Source organism: Theropithecus gelada, chromosome 20 (assembly GCF_003255815.1).
Source record: "Theropithecus gelada isolate Dixy chromosome 20, Tgel_1.0, whole genome shotgun sequence".
Taxonomy (NCBI): domain Eukaryota; kingdom Metazoa; phylum Chordata; class Mammalia; order Primates; family Cercopithecidae; genus Theropithecus; species Theropithecus gelada.
The window spans coordinates 60,600,230-60,623,392 of record NC_037688.1 but is presented as its reverse complement, the minus strand read 5'-3'; the positions used below and the strand labels follow the sequence as shown (position 1 = coordinate 60,623,392).

Below are 23,163 nucleotides of genomic sequence, written 5' to 3'. Positions count from 1 at the left end.
GACCCAGGCCCACCCAGGCCCCAACACATACCTTGTTCCTCACAGCACGGAGCAGGTCTCGCACTGATGTCCCCTTATAGGACCGGAACTTTCTCAGGTCTGTGGACAGGGAATTCAGTGTCCTGAAACTGTCCCTGCTGGGCTCCCCTGCACCGCCCAGGCCCACCTGAGTGTAGCCTCTACCTGTCTGCAGTGGCATGGAGATGTGCTCGTGCCAGTTGTCCCGGACCACTGCGCAGCCTCCTGCCTCCAGTGCCCTCATCAGGGGCTCCTGCTCAGACTCCTTCTCCAGCCAGTCACTGACATCCTGGGGCCCCAGAGAGCTCCTGAGCCTTGTGACCGGGGCCAGATGCCACATAGCCAGGAGTGTGTTGTCTGACTTAGGGGAGTGATTTAGGGTGACTGACAAGGATCATTGCCTCTGGGGGCGTGAAGCTTCTCTATGCCACGCCTCTGTTATTTACCACCAACCTATGAGCTTGGTACTGCTGTCTCCTTTCTACAGATGAGCAAACTGCAGTTCAGAGGCACGAAGTCTCTTGCTCAAGTTCACACAAGTGCAGTGGGCTACTGGCACAGCATGAGTGACGACTCAGGTGGAAAGGAATGGGCTATATTCCCATACAAAGGGCAGCTGGGGCTAGCAAAGCTGGCAGTGAGTGGACCGGAGAGTGCCAAGATGGTGGAGTTTAGGAGTGCAGGCTGGCTCCCAGTTTAGGGAAAGAGCCAGGCTGCCAGGACCAGGTAGCTCTTCCTGTTTTCCCTCAGCCAATCTAATATCCCATTTCTAATTGCCCAGGACCCAAACTTAGGACTTTTGGGGACCATTCCCAAGCTTTCCTTCTGACCTGGAAGAACTGGAGTTGCTTGGCTCTGCTCCAAAAGAAGGGGTGGGCCAGCACCTGGGGGGCAGAGGGGCGTGCCTGTGGCAGCAGGCTCAACATGGCTGCAACCAGGTCCTGGGCAACCACCTTGTCTGGAGGATGGAAGAGGAAGAGAAAAGTCTGCTTCAGGCCTGCCTAGTGTCTTGCCCTTCCTCCCTTCTCTGCCCGGCCCAGGGCTCCCTCACCATGGACCTCTTCCTCCAGGTGAGCCAGACAGGGAACCCCTGTGAGGATGTTTGCCTGGCGATAAAGACTGTCTCCAAAGGGGTGGCTGCCACCAGAAAGCACGTAGTAGAACACGCAGCCTGCAGAGAAGATGTCCACGGCGCTGGTCTGGGACAAGAGAGATGGGCGTAAGAAGGAAATCTCTGCTTCCAGGAAGTCGGCCTGGCTAAATTCTCCCATGGGCTGATAGAGCAGCCAGGGGTTTGGTTCAGATTGGAACTCAAGAAGCTTCCTGGGCAGCATCTCCTTGGCTCTAGATGCTCCCTGCCCACACACACACACCACTATAGGGGTGCCATGGTTTTCATGCAAAACCTTTGCCCCTGCTGAGCTAGTTCAGGTTTCCAAGCTTCATTCCTGCAGGGTGTAGGCAGGTAACATATGTGGGTGCCAGACATGAGGCAATAAGGCAATCAGGAGGACTGTGGTGACCTGGCATGGGTTCTGTCTACAGGGGCACCTGGTCCTTAGCTCCAACCCATTGTCACCAGGGGACTCTCCAGGGTGGCAGAGCTGATTTTGGTTTTTTTGAGTTGGGGCCTTGCTCATGTTGCCCAGGCTAGAGTGCAGTGGCACAACCACAGCTCACTGTAACCTCAAACTCCTGGGCTCAAGCAGTCTTTGGCCTGAGTAGCCGGGACTACAGGCATGTGTCACCATGCCCGACCAATTTTAAAATTGTTTATAGAGATGGGTCTTTCTTATGTTACCCAGGCTGATCTCGAACTTTTGGCCTCAAGTGATTCCGATTTTTAAAAGAAAATCCAGAAATCCAAATTGTATGTGGAATTTCTCAAACGTTAAAATATTGGGCCAGGCATGTGGCTGACACCTTGTAATCCCAGCACTTTGGGAGGCCGAGGTGGGAGGATTGCCTGAGGCCAAGAGTTCAAGACCAGCGTGGGCAACATGGTGAGACCCTGCCTCTACAAAAAAATACAAAAATTAACTGGGTGCCATGTTGCGTGCCTGTAGTCCCAACAACTTGGGAGGCTGAGGTGAGAGGATCCCTTGAGCTCAGGAGTTTAAGGCTGCAGTGAGCTGTGATGGTATCACTGCACTCCATGACAGAGCAAGACCCTGTCTCAAAAATACATATATAGGGCCAAGCACAGTGGCTCATGCCTATAATCCCAGCACTTTGGGAAGCCGAGGTAGGTGAATCACCTGAGGGTTGGGAGTTCAAGACCAGCCTGGCCAACATGGCATAAACCCCATCTCTACTAAAAATACAAAAATTAACTGGGCGTGGTGGCACCTGCCTGTAGTCCCAGCTACTAGGGAGGCTGAGGCAGGAGAATCACTTGAACCCAGGACGCGGAGGTTGCAGTGAGCTGAGATCACGCCACTGCACTCCAGCTTGGGCAACAAGAGCGAAACTCCATCTCAAAAAAAAAAAAGAAAAAGAAAAAGAAAAAGATATATATATATTGGCCACTAATTTAAAAATAAACTGTACAGTCTCATGACATCACGCATTTAGTCCTTGAGCCCAAGTCACCACTTTGAGCTTTCTCTCAACTTTAGGACTGGGGGCAGCCTTCCCTGGTGACTGTCCTTTTGTGTGATTGGCATCTATTTCTCTGGCTTCAACTTCCGCCCACACACTGTGACTCAAAATCCACAATTCTGGGGTCCCAAACGCAAGTGTCTGTCTGTGTGGGTCAGATGCTGCTCTGTGTATCAACTAATTAGCTCATCTGATGCCCTCCAAAACCTTCCACACCAGTGGTTCTCAAACTTGGCTCCACACAAAAATGACCCAGGCAATTAGGTCAAAATCACTGGGTGTGGGGTCTGGGTTTTTTTGTTTGTTTTTTTTGTGTGTTTTGAGAGAGAGAGTCTCACTCTGTTGTCCAGGCTAGAGTGCAGTGGCCTGATCTTGACTCTCTGGAACTCCCACCTCCCAGGCTCAAGTGATCCTCCCACCTCAGCCTCCCAAGTAGCTGGGACCACAGATGCACACACCCACACCGGCTAAATTGTGTGTGCTTTTGGTAGAGATGAGGTCTCCCTAGGTTACCCAGGCTGGTCTTGAACTCCTGAGCTCAAGCAATCCGCCTGCCTTGGCCTCTCAAAGTGCTGGGATTACAGGCGTGAGCCACCGCACCCGGCAATGGGCATCCTTTTTTAAAGTTGTGCAGTGGTTGTGAAGCACAGTGAAGATTGCAAACCATTTTCTAGCTCAGGGTTTCCCAACCTCAGCACCACTGACATTTTGTTAATTCTTTGGGTTGAGTGCTGTCCTGTCCTGTAAGACGTTTAGCAGCATTTCCAGCAGATGCCAGTAGCCCCTCCCTCCCAAGTCATGACAGTCAAAAATGTCTCCAGACATTGCCTAATGTCCCCTGGGTGGCAAAACAGTTCCTGATACTGCTGTAGAAGGAAGGACAAATTATCCCTTCTTTAAGAAGAAACAAGCTTGGAGGAGCAGCTCAAAGTCACACAGCAAGTGTCATGGAGTCTCCTCAGGAGGGGAACTGGGACAGGGACGGATTCCTGCAGCCTGGGGCAGCTGTGTGCCTGGAGGACTTGGTGGATAGACTCACAGGACTGTCTGGTGGCAGGAGCTGCAGGAGCTCGGGCGCCATCCAGCCTTCCGTGCCGGGGATGCCGGAGTGGAGGCTGAAGCTACAGCGGCCAGCAGGCAGCTTCTTGCAGAGGCCGAAGTCTGAAAGCACCACCCTGCCCAGGCCCTGGCTGTCAGGCCCGGTGATGAGAATATTGCCTGGCTTCAGGTCCCGGTGCACTGTGGGAGGTGGGCAGAAAGAAAGCTGGTTGCTGAGGGCGGAAGGCAGGCGCTAAGGACAGGAAGCGGGAGGCAGGGGTAGTGCGGGTACCTATGTGTAAAGAATGCAGGTGGGCCAGGCCAGACATCAGCTGCTGCAGCACCACCTCGGGCTCCAGGCCCCCGCGATCCAGGTCCGGGTTTTCTACGTACTGAGCAGCAGTGAGGGCCAAAGCATCAATCTCCAGCCCGGACCTTCCCCCCCCCCCCCCCTGAGCCCTCAACTCACCTCCTGCAAGGAGGCCCGGCAGAGCTCCAGGGCAATGTAGTGGAACTGGGGTCCCCGCTCGGTGCAGAAGTAGCGGAGCACATTGGGGTGCCTGTCAGACTCCTGCAGCAGTTGAACTTCCCGCCGAACCAGGCCAAAGCACTCGCGGAGGAGCCGCTTGACAGCCACTGCTCGTCCCTCAAACTGTCCCCTGGAAAGTGGGTGATGGCGGGGGCAGGGGGGTATTCAGGGAAACGAGATAAAGGGCACTTTGGGAGGCCAAGGCGGGAGGATCACTTGAGGTCAGGAGTTCAAGACCAGCCTGGCCAACATGGCGAAACCCTGTCTCTACTAAAAAAATGTAAAAATTAGCCGGGCGTGGTGATACACACCTGTAATCCCAACTACTGGGGAGGCTGAAGCCCAGAATTGCTTCAACCTGGGAAGCGGCGGTTGCAGTGAGCTGAGATTGCACCACTGCCCTCCAGCCTGGGCAACAGAAAAAGACTCAAAAAAAAAAAAAAAAAGCAGATAAAGGAAAGAGGGAAAGAGCAGGACTGGTGAGTGAGAGATTAACCTGTACCCACCTCGGGGAGTCTTTGGAAGAATGTCTCTCTTGGGGACAGTGCCCACGAGGGCTGTGAGTGCCATGTCCCCAGCTTGGCTCCTGGCTGCCACTCACCGGAAAACGAAAGTCCCGCCTGCCCCGCGGCCCAGCACGTCCTTGGGATTGAAGGAAATCTTCCCCACTACGGTGAGTTGCTCAGCTGGAGGAGAGGAGGGTGGTGACTCAGGGAGCCTCTGCCTACCTTTGCCTGCCACTGGCCCAGTCCACACTCACCTCGACCTTTTCTGCGCCTCCACCCTCCCATGCTTAGCCTGGTGCAGTGGGTAAGAGCAAGGGCCCAGGTGCCAGACTGTCTGGGTTCAATGTCTGGTGCTGCCACTGACTCTTTGTCTACTTAGGCAAATTCCTCACTTCTGTGCCCTCAGTATTCTCATCTGTAGAGCGGTGAACTAAGGTTAAAGAGCCCACACAATATTATTGTGAGGATTAAATGGATATATTGAAAGAACGGGTAGAGGTGATGTCTGCTATATTATCCTCTTTTATCTCTCCCCCTCTTTCGGCATCTTCTGCACAGGTTTGTTTTATTTTCCCTTTACATTCTCTGCCATTCTGCCCACCTCCACCAGCTGTAACCGAATCCTTTTAATTGACACTGAATCAGCTTCAATTTCAAGGGAAGGTGAGTTCCGGCAGTTGGAAGAGTGATGAGAGTGAGTGTAAACACAGAAAAAAGACTGGACCGGACAGAAGCAGTGGGCATTGGATGCTAACCTGCCCAGAGTTAGTTCCAGGGCAGCAGGGAGCCCCCCAGAGTCCTTGGTTTCCCATTAGGATGGGTGGGGTTGGCTCAGGTGGGCAAAGATCTGTAGGTTGGGACAGTTACTGCCCTTCCCTTTGGGCAGTCTGTGAGAGATGTCTCACTCTGACCCTGGCAAATCTGGGCAGGCTGTGTCCTGCTCAGCTCCAACGGCTACTATTCATATAGCAAAACGTATATGGCACCCCTAGAGTTGTGCAGTGCAGTGGTCCTGAGAACATTCTACTTAGAGTTTCTAGCTTCAGTTTTTACAGTCAGCTTTAGGAAGAGTAAATGAAAATCAGCATTAGGTCTGGGCACCGTGGCTCACACCTGTAACCCCAGCACTTTGGGAGGCCGGGGCAGGTGGGTCACTTGAGTTCGAGACCAGCCTGGGCAACATGATGAAACCCCATCTTTACAAAAAAAAAAAAAAAAAAATTAGCCAGGCATGGTGTTGTGTGCCTGTAGTCCAGCTACTTGGGAGGCTGAGGTGGGAGGATTGGCTTGAGCCTGGGAAGCAGAGGTTACAGTGAGCTACATTTCAGCCTGAGTGACACAGCAAGACCCTATCTCAATAATAATAATAATAATAATAATAATAATAATAATAATATCAGCATTAGGGATCAGTGAGAAAATCACCAAGCTGCACCTTAGCATTCCTCTGGATTATTTGCTTAGAGTTCACACTCATCTGTCAGCAAGATGCAGGCAGTACCTTCATTGGTATACACTGAACTTTCTGGAGTAATGGGCTCAGGCAGGGCCTTGCTAGAAGCACACCACCCACACATAGGAAAAACAGGCAGATCAGCGAGCAGGGACAGAGCTGCTTGAACAAACCCTGCTCATCTGACTGTGGGTGACAGTCACCCTTCTGGGCCCTCTTTGTGTCACTGGCTCTGCTGGACTCAGAGGCTCTTGTGTGTCTGCTCTCAGTGCTCTCAGCATGGAGTAAACACTTGCTTAGAGTTTCCTGGGTTAGATGTTCAGAAGCACCCTTGAAGAGAGATGCCAGACTTAAGGCCACAAAGGCCTTCAATGCAGATATAATGAGCTGGCGAGGCTCAGTCTGCACACACAGATATTTGCCATCACTCTGCTCAGCCTTTTGCATAATTATAATGGAGAGGCAGCAAATGTGGGAGCTTTTGTTGTCATTGTTGTTTTTTTAGAAACAGGGGCTCACTCTGTCACCCAGGCTGGAGTGCACTGGCGTGATCTAGGTTCACTGCAACCTCGAACTCCTGGGCTCAAGCAAACCTCCTGCCTCAGCCCCCCAAGCAGCTGGATTACAGGCATATGCCTCCATGCCTGGCTAATCTTTTTGTATTTTTAATTTTTGTAGAGATGGGGCTTCACTATGTTGCCCAGGCTGGGCTCAAGCAATCCTCCTACCTCGGCCTCCCAAGTTCAACTCTAAAGTAATCAAAAGTTGTCGTGTCAGGGAGAAAGGGCATACAGTCAGAATTACCTCTGGAAATCCTGAATACACATGATGGACTTTGCTGCTGCTTCTCTACAGGTTGGGGAACACTTACAGTCAGTCACATTCTTTCACAGGTATTTGCCGGGTATTGTTCAAGCAGGGGCACCATCTCACAGAAATGAGGGCACCTGCTGGAGCCAGCCACGTGCATTTGGACCCCTGAGCTGCCACTTGTTAGCTTTGTGAGCCGGGGTTGGGTTGGGAATTGTCACTAGACCTTTCTGCCTTAGTTTCCTCTTCCATAAAAGGGGCATTCTATAATAACATTGACCTCACAGGAATGTTATCTCATGAGTTAATGCATTCAAATGATTCAGAACAGTGCCTGGTATAGCCTGGTATACAGTAAGCGCTATATAAATGTTATCTCTGGTTCAGGCGGGATTGCATCCACTTGTCATTGAATGCATGATGCAGCCAGAAGTCCTGAGGGAGGCCCAGCCAAGCATATGTAGATGAGTTTCTGTAAGTTTTTGTTTTTGTTTTTTTGTGGGTTTTTTGTTTTGTTTTGAGGTGTAGTCTTGCCCTGTTGCCCAGGCTGGAGTGCAGTGGCACAATTTTGGCTCACTGCAACCTCTGCCTCTTGGATTCAAGCAATTCTTGTACCTCAGTCACCCCCCAGTAGCTGGAACTACAGGCACCGACCACCACACCAGGCTCATTTTTTTATTTTTAGTAGAGATGTGGTTTCACCATGTTAGCCAGGCTGGTCTCGAACTCCTGACCTCAAGTGATCCCCTTGCCTCAGCCTCCCAAAGTGCTGGGATTACAGGCATGAGCCACTGCACCTGGCCAAATTTATTCAAGTTAAATGAAAGTTGGCTGTGACTCCACTGTAGTTTTGTGAACCATAAAACAGTCCATAAGGACTTTGACAAGAATGACCCTGGGGAAAGATGGAGTCCTGGTTGTCCAGGTAAATAGCCAGACTCAACTCGAGGCAGAAGGTCCAGGGAGATGGGCGTTTTGGGGTACAGTGGGGTATTACTTGGACCCACCCAGGACCAGTAAAATGACAAAAACCTCAACAGCTCAGGGCTGAGGAAATCCTGCTGCAGGGCCCTCTGAAAGAGCTGACTCCTGAGGAAGGGGAGCTGTTTTCCTCTGGGCTAAGGCACAGTGACCACAGAGGCGGACATTGTGAACAGCACTGGAGCATCAAGCCACGTGTAGCGTAAACTTCCGCCTGAGAAGGTGATGGCAGAGTGGGGCCAAGGTATGAGGAAGTGGCTTGAGCAGTGACTAGAAGGAGCCGAGTTCACAAAGACAACCAAATACATGAGCCCAACCCAGAGCCAATCAAGCAGAAGTAGCCTGGGCTGATTGGTAAAGGCATGCAAGAAGCCCCTGGAGCATTCCAGATGCCAGAGGAACCTTGAAAGGTTCACAGCTCACTGCAGCCTCGACCTTCTGGACTCAAGTGATCCTCCTGCCTTAGCCTCCTGAGTAGCTGGGACTACAGGTGCACACCACCACGCCTGGCGAATTGTTTGTATTATTTGTAGAGACGGGTCTCCCTATGTTTCCCAGGCTGGTCTCGAACTCCTGTCCTTAAGCAATCCCCACCTTGGCCTCTGAAAGTTCTGGGATTACAGGTGTGAGCCACTGTGCCCAACCTGAAAGGGCTTTAGTCCTTATAGGACAAAACTGAGAAAAGATAAGAGAAGCGTTTAAAAAATAAAAGGTACTAAATTGCACAAAGGTCATTTACTATCATTGTTTCCAAATATAACATCATTTTAACATGAATATTAATATTACCTAAGTATTATTTAATAATAATGATTGTGACTTCTCATGGTGAGATGATGTAATGAGCTGGATGTTATTATTCCCATTTGACAAATGAAAAAACTAAGCTCAAAGGAGGTAAACAGAGAGCAGCCTTAGATCTATACCCAGTTTTATCTACACCCAGGTTCCTTGAAAATAATAATACAATAATGAGCTGGGCATGGTGACTCATGCCTGTAATCCCAGCACTTTGGGAGGCTGAGGTGGGAGGATCGCTAGAGGACATCAGTTCAAGACCAGCCTGGGCAGCATAGCGAGACCCAATCTCTACCAAAAAAAACACACAAAACTTTAAAATTAGCTCTGCATGCTGGTTTATGCCTGTAGTCACAGCTACTTGAGAGGCTGAGGAGGGAGGATTTCTTGAGCCCAGGAGCTTGAGACTGCAGTGAGCTATGATTGTGCCACTGCACTCCAGCCTGGACAACAGAGCAAGATCCTGTCTCCAAAAAAATGATGATTAAAAAATGACAGCAGACACTCCTAGAGTGCTCAATTACATAACAGGCTCTACTCAAAACACTCTTATTAATTCATGTAGACCTAACCACCCCACTATAGTGGCTTTTTATAAACCAGCTTTGCAGTTAAATCTGCCCCTTGCTTTTCTCTGTTCCTGACTACCCTGTCCCGTTCACTCAAGCTCACCTTCAGGGTCGTCGAGTGGCTGGGCTTGCTTCGAGGGACTTTGAAGCCTCTTCTGGCTCCTCAGGGTGACCCCTGAGTGCAGGGACTGGGCATCCTGGGAGATGTCAGTAGAATCTGCAGGTACCAGGGGGGTCTCCTGCTGCTTCTCCACCACCTGCGGCTGCTGCTGTAACATGAGAGCCTAAAAGAGCTCTGTCCTGGCCACACCCTGCCCTGTGATGGGCCCAGTATCTGTGACTGAGATGGCCTCACCAGGCAGCAATGAACTTACAGAGCAAGATCACAGGGGCCTGGAGAGCTGCTGGGAGGGAGGCAGGGGGCAAAGTCAGAGCTGGGTAGAGGGAGAGAGTTGCTGAGTGGTCTCAGAGAGGAGGAGCAGCATTTCCCCAAGACAGACCTGAGGTCAGGGCGATGGGCCTACCTGCCTCATCACAAATAGAATCCACCCTCCCAGGAGGACAGCAGTGAGGCTAGCTGCCAGCAGGTCTTGGGGTCCCAGCCCCAGGTAGGAGTCTGGAATCTTTTCTTCTGGATGCAGCTCGGAGTCCCAAAGCTTCTCTCGGCTCAGGCTCAATAGCTGGGGATAAAGGGCCCTTCACTGTTAGCACCTCCTTCCACCGGGGAACCCCTAACCTTTCTTCATTACCCCGCACAGGGCTGGGCTTAGCTGAAGGGGCAGTGAGTGGTCTGTGTATGGTGGGAAACGTGGCACTCTCCACAGTGCTGAAACATCATGTTGTCCAGAAGAATGGTTTTCTAAGAATGGTTTCTAAGAAAAGAATGGTTTCATTTCTACCCAATGACCAGCATTTCATGAGAGGTCACGAAAAGACACAGGTACTCTTGGAATGTCACGAAAAACATAGATATCCACCTCCAGAGATTCTAAATGCGTTAGCTCTGGAGTTGGCTTCCAGGTGATTCTGATGAGCAACCGGATTTGAGAATTATTGCTCTAGGCCATGGCTGTTCCTTCTAACCTTGAGCTATTTACTAGTGATTTGGGTCCAACCCTCTCCCAGGAGCACATGCTTTTATAGTTTTTGTTTTCAATGAATATTTTACAGTTTTTACACTGAAGAAGAATAAAGAAAACATGACCTACGTTTCATGATTTAGGTAGTCAGTGTCTTTTTTTTTTCTTTTTTTTTTTTTGAAGAGACAGGGTTTCACTGTGTTATCCAGTGCAGTGGTATGACCATAGCTCACGGCAGCCTCAAACTCTTGGGCTCAAGCAATCCTCCCACCTCAGCCTCCTGAGTAGCTGGGACTACAGGTGCACACCACCATGCCCCACTAATTTTTAATTTTTTTTTTTTTTTTTTTTTTTGGGGGGGAGTCTCGCTCTGTCGCCCAGGCTGGAGTGCAGTGGCTGGATCTCAGCTCACTGCAAGCTCCGCCTCCCGGGTTCACGCCATTCTCCTGCCTCAGCCTCCCGAGCAGCTGGGACTACAGGCGCCCGCCACCTCGCCCGGCTATTTAATTTTTTTTTTGTAGAGATGGGGTCTTGCTGTGTTACCAAGGCTGATCTCAAGCTCCTGACCTCAAGCCATCCATCCTCCCACACTGACCTTCCAAAATGCTGAGAATATAAGAATAAGCCATCATGCGCAGCCACTTTTTGACACTTCTAACGTGTTTCTGGCAGTAACAACAACAACAACAACAAAAAGTTTGTCTTCTGGGAAATTGTGTGAGGTCAATTGACCCACCCTGATTGTTATTCTTAGCAGCCTGAGGAAAAGGTCCAGGGGCTATTCCCCCATCTGCTGGGGCCTCCCTACCCCCCACTCTCTGCCAGCACTGACCTCCAAGAAGAAGGCTGGGGCCTGGGTGTTCTCTGGGGGTCTTGTCTCTGCAGTTCCACTCCCCGGGGTGGGATGGACCCTCAGCATGGTGGTGTGCAGGACTGGGGGTAGCTCATGGTGTCCTAAGGTGGGGGGCAAAAGTCATCGGGCTGAAGGGGACCTTAGCTTTCCAGCTCAGAAGCTGGGCTCACAGGTTCTTTATCTTCATCTACTCCCAACTTTAGCCAGAGGATCTCACCAATGAGCAGCCACTGGCTTGGGAGGGCCACACTGCCTGAGGGGTATCTAACAGCAGTGCTGGGTGAGCCCTCTCGCTCTCCTGAGACTTGGAGTGTCACCTCATCTGTGGTGGGGCCATCTGTGGGGGCCAGGGTCAGTCCACGAGGCTACGGCAGAAGATGGAGAGCCATAAGTGAGGGAGGTTCTTCTCCCATTCATCCTTTTTCCAGCCCACTCAGAGACCACTTCTCACCACCAGGGCCACTCCTGTGTGGACCAGTGCTTTAGAGACATAGAAGCCAGTTTCATCCTTCCCCACATACAGCGTCATCCTAGCGGGAGAGAAGAAAAAGAAGAGAAGAAAAAGAAGAGAATGAATGCTGGTGATGTGTAGTTTCAATTATCAGGGTACTCATGCCCTTGTATATTTCCCTCTCACATTGACTCGGCTTAGCCATGAGACTTGCTTTAATCAATAGACAACAGCAAATGTGGCATAAGTAGAGGTTGAAAAGTGCTTGTGCCTTGAGGCTTCCTTCTGCATTTTTCTGTAGACCCTGAGACTACCATGGGAGAAAACCCAGGCTAGCCTGCTGGGGCGTGAGAGACCTCTTTAATCCCCCATAGGCCAAATAGTCCATCAACTATGAGATAGGTGAGTGAGGCCATCCTAGATTCTCCAGACTCAACCAAGCCACAAGCAGACTGCAGAAAAACCACCCACCCACCCCAGCTGACCCACAGAATCTTAAAAAATAATAAATTGTTGTTTTTTAAGTTCTCTGTTTGGGGCAATTTGTTATGCAGCGAAAGCTACCTGATAACATGTTCTATAGTCATGATTTCAAATCTATGTCTAACCGAGACCTCTTTCAAGAGCACAATTTTCTTTCTTTCCTTCCTTCCTTCCCTTCCCTCACTCCCTTCCTCCCTTCCTTCCTTCCTTCCTTCCTTCCTTCCTTCCTTCCTTCCTTCCTTCCTTCCCTCCCTCTTTCTTTTATTTTCTCTTTTCTTTTCTTTTCTTTTTTTTTGAGATGGAGTCTTGCTCTGTTGCCCAGACTGGAGTGCAGTGGCATGATCTCAGCTCACTGCAAGCTCTGTCTCCCAGGTTCACACCATTCTCGTGCCTCAGCCTCCTGAGTAGCTGGGACTACAGGCACCCGCCACCACGCCTGGCTAATTTTTTGTATTTTTTAGTAGAGACAGGGTTTCACCGTGTTAGCCAGGATGGTCTGATCTCCTGACCTCGTGATCTGCCCGCCTCGGTCTCCCAAAGTGCTGGGATTACAGGCGTGAGCCACGGCACCCGGCTGAGCTCAATTTTCTAAATATAGACTCATTACATCATTCTTTACCTCTTCCTCATTCTTCTCCCCCACCTCCTCTAGTGTTCCCTGCCTCTGAAAATGACAGCACCCACATGCTTCTAGAAACCTGAGCATGATCTTTGACTCGTTGCAACTCCCTAATCACCAAATTTTCACTGGTTCTTCCTTCTAATATATCTCACACTCCACTTCTTTTCCTCTCTAGAGTTTCTGCTCTAGGATAAAGTATCTCATTTCTTTCCTGAACAAATCAATATTCCATGAATGGTCCATTTCTTTCCATATACCACTCTAAGATATTCTTTCTAAAGTGAAAATATGATCAAATCACTTCCTTCCTTAAAACTCTCCAGTGACTTTTTAACTTTAGGAGAAAATGTCCAAGCCCTTTAAATGATCCTACAAGATCTCTTCTTAGCTTATAATCTCAGACCCTACTTCTTTCTCAGGTCTGTATTTCAGTCTTATTTAATTTTTTCCTGTTCCCTGAGTTCTATGCTCTCTCCTCTCTCTCATTTCCTATTCATTTTTTAGGTTTCAATTTAGATGTTCATTCCTCCAGGAAGCTTTCCATGACTGCCTCTTGTCCCCAGTCTTGATGTGGGTACTCTTCGTATACATTCCCATGGCATCTTATACTACTCTTATCTCATCCTTTATCATATCAGGTTGCAATAGTCTCTTTACATATCTGTCTCTCCCATTAAACTCGGGTTCTTATAGGCAGGAACAATGACTGGGTTATTTGCTATTGTACTCCCAGACTCTAGTGAGACTGGCACACAGTAAGTGCTCAATTAATATTTGTAGAATGAATTGAAATGAATGGATGATCCCTGATTTTCCCAAGCTGTCTACTGGTTTCTCAAGATGGGGACACTAAGGTGTTAGATGCAATAAGGTTGTTATTTAAAGTATTTAACAATCGATAAGGCACAGCACCTACTAACCAGAACAGGTTAAGACCTGGAGTCCCCCTCTGATATGGTTTGGCTGTGTCCCCACCAAAATCTCATCTTGAATTTCCATGTGTTGTGGGAGGGACCCGGTGGGAGGTAATTAAATCATGAGGGCTTTCCCATGCTGTTCTCGTATAGTGAATACATCTCACAAGATCTGATGGTTTTATAAGGGAGAGTTTCCCTGCATATGCTCCTCTCTTTGCCTGCCACCATCCACGTAAGATGTGACTTGCTGCTCCTTGCTTTCTGCCATGGTTGTGAGGCTTCCCCAACCACATGGAACTGTAAGTCCAATTAAGCCTCTTTATTTTGTAAATTGCCCAGTCTTGGGTATGTCTTTATCAGCAGCATGAAACAGACTAGTACACCCTCCTAGGCCAGATCTTACCCTATGAGGTGCTGAACGGTGGGGGCTACCCAGGGGGTACTGGGGTCGCTTGGAGGGCAGCACAGGACACCAGTTGGGTAAGTAACCAATTTGAAATGTTTTGACCCCTGGTTCAGCTGTACTGGTGTGTCACAGCTGAACATCTCGCCTGGCCATCAGACCCAGCCTGCAACCCCCAGACGGCTCCCTCCCTAGGCCCCAGGCATGAACACCTACAGCAGCTGGGTATCCAAGGCAGAGAAGAGGGTGGCTGTGTCCTGGGGGCCTGAGGCAGGCAGTCGGATGTGGCCCCAGCGGAGGGCGAGGAAATGCAGAGTGTCTCGAGCCAGGGTGAGATGCGGCAGCTGGCGCAGGCCGTCCTGGTGCCATGTGTAGACGCCCATCACAGGCACGCCCAGGTCTTGTGTCCACAGCACTGCCCCACTTTCTGGGTCCACAGTGAGCAGCAGGCCCATCCCACAGGACGCCAGGTGGCTCATGTCTGCCGAGAAAGGTGGCTGGGGAGATGTGATTGGAAGCTCTCCTAAGAGGGTCCAAGGGTGCCCTCTGGGTGAGGGGGTCACTCTGGTGTGTGGAGATCACATGGAGGGTTATCAGGACATGAGAAGGTTTGTTGGAGTTTATGGGGTCACTTTGAAAATGAGACAAACAGGGTCATTCAAAGGTGACTCAGATGTGTGGGAGTCAGTTTGAGTCACTTAGGATGGTGGGGTATTGCCCATGGTCAACAGATGGTCACCTAGGATGGATCAATCAGGGTGGCCTGGAGGCATGTGTATCACTTGGGAGTCACTTAGAGTGTGAGAGGGGTCAGCTGGGGTGCATAGGTGACCTCACCTCTGCTGAGGTGATCAGGGTCAGGTCTCATGCAGAATTATGGAATCAGGGCTTGGGGGGGCCTTAGGGGCACCTGTAAGGTCACTCAGGCAGTTGGGTATCAGTCATAATATCGAGAGGGTGGGCCAGGTGTGGTGGCCTATGCTTGTAATCCCAGTACCCAGGAGTTTGAGATCAGCCTGGGCAACATAGCAAGACCCCATCTCTACAAAAAAGATGAGCCAGGCTTGGTGGTGCACACCTGCAGTCCCAGCTATTCAGGAGGCTGAGGATAGAGGATCACTTGAGCCCAGGAGTTGGAGGCTGTGGTAAGCTATGATCACACTACTGCACTCCAGCCTGGGTGACGACAGAGTGAGACCCCATCTCACAAAAAATGGTGGGGAGTGGTCAGGGTCACCTAGGGAGTCAGTATATGCAAGAGGCTACTTAGGGTCAGCTTTCAGGGGTTATATATAGGGGTCAGTTAGGATACCCAGAGATTTCTCAGGGGCTGTTTGGGGTCACTCTGCATGTGGGAAGTCATCCAGGGTTACCTGATTGGGGCCACTTGGAGTATAGAAGAGTTAGGAGGTTGAGGGACTGGCCAGGGTTCAGGAGGGTCGGTCTGGGTGTTGAGGGAGTCACTTGGGGTCAGCCATCAGGGGTGTGCCATTTAGTATATGGGGTCCCTGGGGAGGTCAAGTGGGTCAAAATGTGGCTGGGAATTGGTCGTCGATGCTGTTCAGGGTTCCCCGGGCTGGAGACCTTGCTCCAAGATGGGACCACAGAAAGATGGAACTTACATTTTCCGGGTGAGCCGTCCATGGGGGGCGCTGAGTAGCGGCGGTAGGTGGTGTTCCAGCGCAGGGCTGGGGCTCTTGGGTCATGCATGGTGACCGTATACTCTGGGGATCCCAGAAGCAAGATTACCAGGAAAGTCCATGTGATGCTCCCTCCAACCCCAGGGGCCATTTGTCTTGTAGGAGTGGGGGTTTCCTGAGCACACAGCCTAGAGACCTGGAAGCCTGTGAACATCACAGTGGCAGAGACTGGAGCTGTCTTGTTTACAGCTCTATCCCTGGCTCCTAGTTCAGTGCTCTGTAGAATGTTTGTTGATGACTAACAGACTGTCCTGAATTCAACTTGGTTAGCCACAGCCAGATCTCAGCAGAGCAAAAGGGGAGGCTGCCCAGAGCTTGAGGAATAGCTGGGGCCTGACTCACGTGTTCGGCCGATGTAGAGGCGGGGGGTGGAGGAACCCGCTGTGGTCAGTGTCATCTGGGTCTCCCCTGACTCGGGGTCCACCACAAACCAGGCATCCTGCTTCCGGCCTGTGGAGGTGGAAAGTGTGTTAGCTTTCAAGCTGGCATGGGAAGAGGTGTGGTCCCGCCACTCCTGTGCCTAATGAGCCCGTCATGACTTAGATCCCTGCCTCTGGTGGCTGAACCTGGACCCCACAGGCTGGAGAGATGCTCACCTGTGTAGAAGACCCCATCAGAGCTGCGGCAGGGAGAGGCATGAACCAGCTCAGGGATGGTGAATGGCAGTTTCTAGGAGGGAAAATTTCCAGGAAGGAGTAAGAGCAGAAACACACAATGTTCACTGTGCAGGTGAGCCCATTTCCATAGCAACCGATTAGCAGGTATTACTATCATTTCCACTTTTTAGGTAAGGAACCTGGGGTTTAGAGAGGGCATGTAACTTGGCTAATGTCACACAGCTACTAAATGACAGAGCCTGGGCTTGAACCCAGGCAGTCAGGCTCCAGAGCCAGCACACTGAATCATTGTGCTACACAGCCTCTTGAGGAAATGCAAAAATTCCCATACCCAGTGTCAAGGTACCACGTGAACCACTTGCTCCTGGCCTGACCTGACCTCCTCCTCAAAAACTTGCACTGGGGCGGGCATGGTGGCTCATGCTTGTACTCCCAGCACATTGGGAGGCTGAGGCAGGAGGGTTGCTTGAGACCAGGAATTCAAGACCAGAGGGCAACACGGTGAGACCTCGTCTCTACAGAAAAAAAATAAAAATAAAAAATAAAAAAAATTTGCTGAGCATGGTGACTTGTGCCTGTAATCCCAGCTATTTGTGCGGCTGAGGTGGGAGGATTGCTTAAGCCCAGGAGTTCAAGGCTGCAGTGAGCTATGATTGTGCCACTGCACTCCAGCCTAGGAGATAGGGTGAGACTCTGTCTCTAAACAAAATAAAATGAAACAAACAAACAAACAAAAAAACCTCACACACATCTAGTGGGGAGTTTAATTACAAAAAAACCAAAACAACTGACACGGATACTTCAATAAAGGAGACCATGGCCTGATGCTGGCTAGGAGTGAAGCTCCATCCTTCACCCTTCTCTACTCTGCTTTCTCCCCAAAGCTGGACTTGTCTGGGTTATGTCTGTGGGCACCATGTGCTCTGGCTTCCTGCTGGGTTTGGATAATAGGGACAGGGTGAGATCAGAGTATGCCCTGGTGTCCTTGCCACAGAGTCCTCATGGGCTGGCTGTGTCCTTCCACTGAAGCCCTGAGGTCCCATCGGGTGGTGCTCTTGGGACAGCTCTCTCCAGCTCCAGGCTGTGGTAGCTGCTCCCTCCCCAGCCTCCAGAATTAGGGCTGATAATGTCACCCCACTGTCACAAACCGAAGGATACTGCGTGATATGCTTTGGATTTGCGTCCCCACAAAAATTGTTGAATTGCAATCCCTCCAATGTTAGAGGTGGGGCCTGGTGGGAGGTGATTGGATCATGGGGACAGATTTCTTAATTTGGTGCTGTTCTTTTTTTTTTTTTTTTTTGGAGACAGGGTATCACTCTGTCATCCAGGCTGGAGTGCAGTGGTGTGATCTTGGCTCACTGCAACCTCTGCCTCCCGGGTTCAAGCGATTCTTCTGCCTCAGCCTCCCAAGCAGTTGGGACTGCAGGCATGTGCCACCACACCTGGCTAATTTTTGTATTTTTTGGTAGAGACAGGGTTTCACCATGTTGGCCAGGCTGGTTTCAAACTCCTAGCCTCAGGTGATCTCCCTACCTTGGCCTCCCAAAGTGCTGGGATTACAGGCTTAAGCCACTGTGCCCAGCCGGTGCTGTTCTTGTAATAGAGTTCTCACCAGATCTGGTTGTTTAAAAGTGGGTGGCACCTCCTCCCTTTCTCTCTCTTGCTCCTGCTCTGGGCATGTAAGATGTGCCTGCTTCCCCTTCTTGCCTTCTGCCATGATTGTAAATTTCCTGAGGTCTCTCCAGAAGCAGAAGCTACTACACTTCCTGTACAGCCTGTAGAACCACGAGTCAGTGAAACCTCCTTTCTTATAAATTACCCAGTCTCAGGTAATTTTTTTTAGTATAGCAATGAAAGAATGAACTAATATACTGCACTATCCCTTGTGGTTTCCTATACTCTGCTCACACGTTTAACAAAATGTCCTCAAACTATTCTATTTGAATATGCCATGTGTTTGCAGCTGAGACCTTGCCTGATTCACACACTAAAATTTCTTATCACTTCACCTTCCTAAATCATATACTTAAGACTTTTCTGGCAGGCTTCCCCTGACATGGTTAGAATTCTGACAAAGAACTGGGTGTGGTGGTGTGCACCTGTAGTCCCAGCTACTCAGGATACTGAGGTGCAAGGATCACTTGAGGCCAGGAGTTCGAGGCTGCAGTGAGCCTTGTGATCATACCACTGCACTCCAACCTGAACACATAATGAGACCCTGTCTTTAAAAAATGTGTTTAAATTAAAAAAAAAGGAATTCTGACAAAGCACATTCCACCCCATTCAGAGCCCTGATGTGGAAGATTGCAAAAAATGGCCACAGATTGCTTTTCATCTTGTATTCATGTCTGTGTCTGTGTCCCTTCACAAGGTGAGTTTTTCAGTTCCTTCCATAAAGAGATGGGGTCTGTTTTTTCACCACTGGATTCTCAGTTTGGCTATGTGACCTGCTTTGGCTGATGAGCCATTAGTAAATGTGACACAAACAGAAGCTTGAAAAGTGCTTATGTGGCCGGGCGCGGTGGCTCAAGCCTGTAATCCCAGCACTTTGGGAGGCCGAGACGGGCGGATCACGAGGTCAGGAGATCAAGACCATCCTGGCTAACACGGTGAAACCCCATCTCTACTAAAAAATACAAAAAAAACTAGCCGGGCGAGGTGGCGGGTGCCTGTAGTCCCAGCTACTCAGGAGGCTGAGGCAGGAGAATGGTGTAAACCCGGGAGGCAGAGCTTGCAGTGAGCTGAGATCCGGCCACTGCACTCCAGCCTGGGCGACAGAGCCAGACTCCCTCTCAAAAAAAAAAAAAAAAAAAAAAAAAGAAAAGTGCTTATGTATTGCTGCTTTGGGTCCCTTGTTGATACCATGTCAACAAGCCTAGGCTTGCCTGCTAGGGATAAGAGACACATGGCCCAGCCACCCCTGCCAAAAGCCAACCAACTACCAACCAACTTTCAGAAACAGAGCCATCCAGCTGACTAGCAGCTGACCACACATGCATGAACAAGTTCAGTCAAGACCAGCAGAAGAACCACTGTGCTGAGCCCAGTCTAAATTGTCATCTCACCAAATTCTGAGTTGAATAAATTTAAGTGATGTTTGAGTTTTAAGCTCTTGAGTTTTGGGTTGGTTTTTATTTAGCAAAAGCTAACTGGTATATACATTTCTCCTTAAAGTCCTCAGAGTCCTGGAGAAGCCCCTGGGATACCCCCAGCTTGACAGTCAGATTGCCCTGCAGACACAGCCAGACCTCCCCTTACCACCCTTTCAATGGGTCCCTCAGACAGCCTTCTCACAATGTGCTGAGTCCTGACTTACATCCTCTGCAGGACAGGAAATACTGACCATACTGCCTCTCCACCTCTCAGTGCTCCACCTGACGAAAGCCCTGGCCCTCACCCATTCCCAAACACCATGGGATACAAACCATTAATCCCTGTTGTTTTTGGGTCCCCAAGATGTACAGGCTGCCATCAGCTGGGTCAGAGAGAAAGGCCATTCTGTGGAGCAGAGAGGAACAAGGAAACCAGTGGGTGCTTGCCCCCCAGTTTCATGAAGGCCCCAAATTCCCTCCAACTTCCCTGCTACTAGGAGCTGTTCTTATAGGAAACACCTTGGTGCTCCAAGACCCTCCCCTATATCACATCCAGAGCCAATTCTCTTCCCTTACTTCCAACACATCCCCATCCCACACACAAACTCTCTACAACTATGAGTCCCCCATCTCCCGGCTGCCTCCTCCTTAAAAGGCCCCAGGTTCACTTACTCTGTGACGTACATTGGTCCTTGGATGACGGGATCTGCAGGGACAGGGACACAGAGCATAAGCAGCTCCCTCCAGACTCCACTGAAAAGCACAGCTCGTATTCACTGAGCTATAGCATGACTGTAATGTCAAGCACTTGGCATGAATGTAATGCCATCTTCCCAAAAACTCTGTCAGATAGGGTCATACCTTTTGCCCCACTTTACAGATGAGGATGTTGAGGACCAGAGAGGTAAAGTGAGTTTCTCAAGGCCACACAGCTGGTAAGCAGTGAAGCTGCCTGTAGATACCAGCTTATTGGATTCTAGAGCCCATGTTCTTATTCTCTATGCCACAGTGACTCCCCCTTCACCAATCTATGGGTTCAAGGAGGAAGGAGGAACCATCTCTTGCTCACCATCCCTCAGAGTCCACTTCAGGTCCCCTGTCTGTTTGCTCAGTGCATGAAGACTTCCATCCAAGGTGGACACCAGCAGGAGGCTCTCTGGCCTGAGAGTATGAACCTGCGAGGGGGTAGAGACAAAGTCAGCTCTCTGAGGGGTCTGGGACCACCCTTTGCTCCTGTCCTAAGCAGGGCTGGCTATGACTCCCCCTTCCCCCAGATGGGGACAGAGCAGGGGAGGAAGGGTGATTGGGGAACATGCTGGTGTCACCCATCATCTCTTTGATCCTAGAGAGGGGTTATAGTGGGAGCTAGAGAGGGGTTATAGTGGGAGCTAGGGGGTTCTGAGGGAAGGTTTTGGCTCCCAGTGTATCTAAATTCCCAATTCCTTACCCACTCCCTCAATTCATTCTGGTTTTCCAAAGAAGACTAAAGGCCTTTACAAAATGACTTCATTATTTGTTTTGTTTTCTTTCGTTATTGTTCTTGTTGTTTTAATTTAAGATAGGGTCTTGCTCTATTGTCCAGGCTGGAATGAAGTGGCACAGTCATAGTTCACTGTAGCCTCAAACCCCTGGGCTCAGCTGATCCTCACACCTCAGCCTCCCAAGTAGTTGGGACTACAGGTGTGTGTCATCACACCTGGCTAATTTTTGTATTTTTTGTAGAGATGGGGTCTTGCTATGTTGTCTAGGCTGGTCTGGAACTCCTGGCCTCAAGTGATCTTCCTGCCTCAGCCTCCCAAAATGTTGGGATTACAAGCACGAGCCACTGCACCCATTCTACAGGGGAGGGAGACTGAGGCTTAGAAAAGTTAGGTTAGGTCATTGGCATAAAGCCACAGAGATAATAAGTGGCAAAACTAAGGACTTGAGTTGCCATCCCTCTGATTCCTGTGCCTGGCCTCTTTTTCCTCTGCCACAATGTCTGCCTCTTTTGGGATGGCCCTTTCTGCCTCCCCAAACCAGCCCAGTTGGTTTTGGTGCCAGGCTCCAGTGGGTCCCCTGACCCAAGGCTGGAGGGTGCCCGTGGGAGGAGGGCTGGAGCCACCCGTACTTACATCTGGTGCTCCTGGGCTCACTCACCTGCTCCAGCCCCTCCTTGAACAAACAGGGTGAGGCTGAGCTCCCAGCAGGAGGCCTAACATCCGGGTGGCCCAGCCACACCCCTACAAAGGCCACATCCTGCTTTGGGACCCTCGGGTTTGGGGCTGAGCCACTGGTGTTGAGTGGAGGGTCAAGAAATTATCTGCTAGCCCCTCTTTCTTTCTGGGCTTCAATTTTGTCATCTGCAGCACATGGCAGGAGGGAGAACGGTCTGGAGAAGAGGCTGCAGATTGGTTGCCCACAAATGAATTTTGTTTGACCATCTAGTGCTTAAAAATTTGTTTTCAATTAGCTGCCAACTTTTTAAAAAATTGAGTGATTTCTACAAAAAAAACAATATTTCAAATTTTTCTCATTTCTAATTTTTCTGAGACACCTGATCTGGCCACACTGGGCTTGCTTCTTAGCTGGCAACCATGAGATGGACCCATGAAGTGGAAGCGGGGAATAAGAGGTGCCTAACTCTACCTGATCGCTTTTGCCCCATAGGGGCTCCAGGCGGGACACCTGGATTCTTCGGCCAAGTGACTTTCGCCTCCTGGCTGCATTTCTTTAAGACTCTCCTACTCCTGGCACCGTGGGAGCAGATACTCACACTCCCAACTCATTTATCCCAGGTTTATTATCATGAACCTGGGGTGCAGCCATGGGTAGGAGGACCCCATTGTAAAGCCTCTGAAATGGCAAAACTGGGAGTGCAGGCGCATTTCTCAGCAGAGGGCCCTGAAGTCAATCATGTTTTCAAAGGAAGCCAGGATCCCCAGAAGTTTTAAGAGGCCTGGTTTTCGTGCCCGGGTGCCCCCTCCCCGAGACTACACCCCTCCCTGCAGAAGAGGCGGGGTGCTCGGCCTACTCTTGCCTTTCCACGCTGGCAGATCTCCCCAGCTAGGTATTTGTTGGGGGCAACTGGCGGCTCCCCAAACCAAGGAGGCTTTTAGTCGGTCGGGGCCCGAGTTGGGACCACCCAGGCATGAGGCGCCCCCGTGGCCCCGCCGCGCCCTCGCCCTGAGCACGACCCCACCCCCTGCGCCCCGCGACCCGACTTTGGGGACTTGGCATTGGTCCCTGGCTCTCACCTGTGGACTCAGCGCCCCGAGCAGCAGCGCCGCGAACTGGAGCTGGAGCCCCAGCCGGGGCCACGGCCTCGATCCCCTGGCCGCGCTCGCCATAGCGCCTGGGCAGCCGCACGGCTGGCCAGGTCCCTCGGTGCCTCCCAGGGAGCGCTCCGTCCGCTCCCGACCCGGAGGAGACTCCGCCCCTGGCTGGGCCTGCAACCCCAGCCCGGAGTCCTCGCGGGTCTCCGCCCTTCTCATCACACTCCCAGCCGCATCCTCGCGTCCCAGGCACCCCACCAAACACGGCGGGGAGCTTTACCGGGAGAGGGATTTTACTGAGCCCACCTGTGGAGAACTTACCACGTGCCGAGGACCGTGCTGGTTCATCACCAGCTCCTGGAATCCTCACTGCACCGCAGATACAA

General features: G+C 50.7%; 1 protein-coding gene across 2 annotated transcripts in view; it reads right to left on the bottom strand.

Moving 5' to 3' along the window:
* Positions 1-23,163, bottom strand: part of ERN2 (endoplasmic reticulum to nucleus signaling 2) — a 23,965-nt gene extending 802 nt beyond the window's left edge. The window contains exons 1-21 of one of the 2 annotated variants that reach the window (XM_025371259.1): positions 22,760-23,163; positions 20,593-20,698; positions 20,196-20,229; positions 19,857-19,929; positions 16,408-16,480; positions 16,154-16,261; positions 15,734-15,835; positions 14,328-14,592; positions 11,687-11,765; positions 11,453-11,600; positions 11,215-11,336; positions 9,828-9,983; positions 9,407-9,572; positions 4,788-4,872; positions 4,127-4,316; positions 3,950-4,049; positions 3,659-3,858; positions 1,070-1,217; positions 849-976; positions 184-307; positions 32-99 (exon numbers count right to left, since the gene is read on the bottom strand). In XM_025371259.1, the coding sequence (XP_025227044.1) occupies positions 32-99; positions 184-307; positions 849-976; positions 1,070-1,217; positions 3,659-3,858; positions 3,950-4,049; positions 4,127-4,316; positions 4,788-4,872; positions 9,407-9,572; positions 9,828-9,983; positions 11,215-11,336; positions 11,453-11,600; positions 11,687-11,765; positions 14,328-14,592; positions 15,734-15,835; positions 16,154-16,261; positions 16,408-16,480; positions 19,857-19,929; positions 20,196-20,229; positions 20,593-20,698; positions 22,760-22,996 (2,712 nt within the window). In that variant the 5' untranslated portion in view covers positions 22,997-23,163. The remainder of the gene's footprint in view (positions 1-31; positions 100-183; positions 308-848; positions 977-1,069; positions 1,218-3,658; positions 3,859-3,949; positions 4,050-4,126; positions 4,317-4,787; positions 4,873-9,406; positions 9,573-9,827; positions 9,984-11,214; positions 11,337-11,452; positions 11,601-11,686; positions 11,766-14,327; positions 14,593-15,733; positions 15,836-16,153; positions 16,262-16,407; positions 16,481-19,856; positions 19,930-20,195; positions 20,230-20,592; positions 20,699-22,759) is intronic. The other variant, XM_025371260.1, reaches the window with a different exon arrangement.